Raw genomic sequence first — 1,659 nt, 5'->3', positions numbered from 1 at the left:
GTCGTGGTCTTGATATCGTTCTTGATATGGTCTTGATAGCGCCATCTAGTGTTGACGTATTTCAGTGCGCTTGATACACCCTGTGGAATATGCGCGCAAATTAAATGTTATGAAGAAAACAATATAAAAAATGTTAATGTTCTAAGCAAGACCATCTATTAATTTTTTTATAATGAATCAATATTTTGTTATGCCTAGCAATCAGTTTCAAGTGGAATTACATTTTTAATTTTATTTAAAACAATATTGTCTATTTTTAGATTATAAGATTATTCAAAAATTCAATCTTTTGGAAAATATACACGTTTATGAAATATTTAAGGGTTCAGTGGCTCTGATTAACGATAGCGGGGTGTGAGGACCAAAACTTTGTATTGCAAGACGCATTCTTCTCTAGCACGGTGGGCGACGAACATCAATCTAAATGAGGGATGCACCTTTCCGATTCTCAGGCTACCCATGAAATAACAACATCCCGTGTAGGTTATTTCGTCGGTGTCAGAATATCCAGTTTCGAGAGCATCCGGCGGATATTCTCCGGAGTGGGCGTCCACCCAATTGTGATCGCAGTTTTCCAGTACGAGAACTTCGACGTTTTCCGTAAGCCAATAGGATTTGTGGCAAGTGGATGCTAGAGCGGATTTTTTATCAGGAACGTAACTCGCTGGTAGAAGCTCCTGCCCTTTTATGACGCGCGCCACATATGCCGTGTGACCCTCATCGTCTGTGCCACACTGTACGACTCCGGGAGGGAGCTGGTTGGAAGAGGGAAGTGCGTTTGGTTCAACATCTAATCTTATCCATTTATAAGAATGATTCTCTTCGTTTAGGCTAGCTTGTTCGATGTTTTCCTGGTCAGTGATCACTAGAACCTCAGATCACTAGAACCTGTGGGCGACAGACATCGTTTTAGACGAGGGATCAACTTTTCCCATTCTTAGAATACCTTTAAAAAATGCACGACCCGTGTAGGTTACATCGCCCGTGTCAGAATATCCAGTTTCAAGGGCATCTAGAGGATAGCTTCCGAACTGGCCGGCCACCCATTTGTGATAACAATTCTCCAGTACCAGCACTTCGACGTCCTCTGTAAGCCAATAAGCTACCTGGCAGGTGGTTGCCAGGGCGGCTTGCTTTGTGGGAACATAGCTCGCCGGTAAGAGTTCCTGACCTTTAATGACACGGGCCACATATGCCTTGTGACCTTCGTCGTCGGTGCCACATTCTATGGCTCCGGGAGGGAGTTGGCCATCAGCGTTGGATCCGAGCTTCATAGGCACCCACTTGTAGGGAAGACACTCTTCGTCCACAGTGGAGGGTTCCTCAAATGCCAGAAAAATCCTTTGTTGTGATCCATTGCTGGGTCTGCCACATTGTGGGCAATTAGGGTGTTTCAAAGGCCGGGTATTCAGACAGGTTTTGTGGAACAAATGCCCACATCCAATATTATAGATGACATCGTTTGACTGGAAAAAAGACCTGCACATTCCACACAGAATGTTCAGGGTCCGCGATAATATTCGATCTGGGGTTGTGCCTTCCATCACTAAAAGATCTTTTCAACTGAAATAAATTAGGCAAACCTGTGAAGTTTTGTTTGTTATTTATACCATATATTGTATAGATTATATATGTGTATACTTACCGCAATATAGTCAT

General features: G+C 43.2%; 1 protein-coding gene across 1 annotated transcript; it reads right to left on the bottom strand.

Annotated features, from left to right (window-relative positions):
• Positions 1-338: 338 nt before the first annotated feature.
• On the bottom strand, positions 339-1,659 carry LOC122321535 (uncharacterized). The gene is made up of 3 exons (XM_070280688.1): positions 1,646-1,659; positions 978-1,365; positions 339-755 (listed from the first exon to the last, which is right to left on the bottom strand). Exons 1-3 carry the CDS (start codon positions 1,657-1,659, stop codon positions 339-341), a joined length of 819 nt encoding a protein of 272 aa, XP_070136789.1.

This window comes from Drosophila bipectinata, chromosome 3R, assembly GCF_030179905.1.
Source record: "Drosophila bipectinata strain 14024-0381.07 chromosome 3R, DbipHiC1v2, whole genome shotgun sequence".
NCBI classification, from domain to species: domain Eukaryota; kingdom Metazoa; phylum Arthropoda; class Insecta; order Diptera; family Drosophilidae; genus Drosophila; species Drosophila bipectinata.
This window is presented reverse-complemented; position numbering and strand designations above follow the sequence as displayed.

Excerpts from the sequence above, each read along its gene's own strand:
- LOC122321535 (XM_070280688.1), bottom strand. Across the intron at positions 756-977 it reads GATATTCTGACACGGGCGAT|CTCCCTCCCGGAGTCGTACA; the intron begins GTAACCTACACG and ends TCTTCCAACCAG.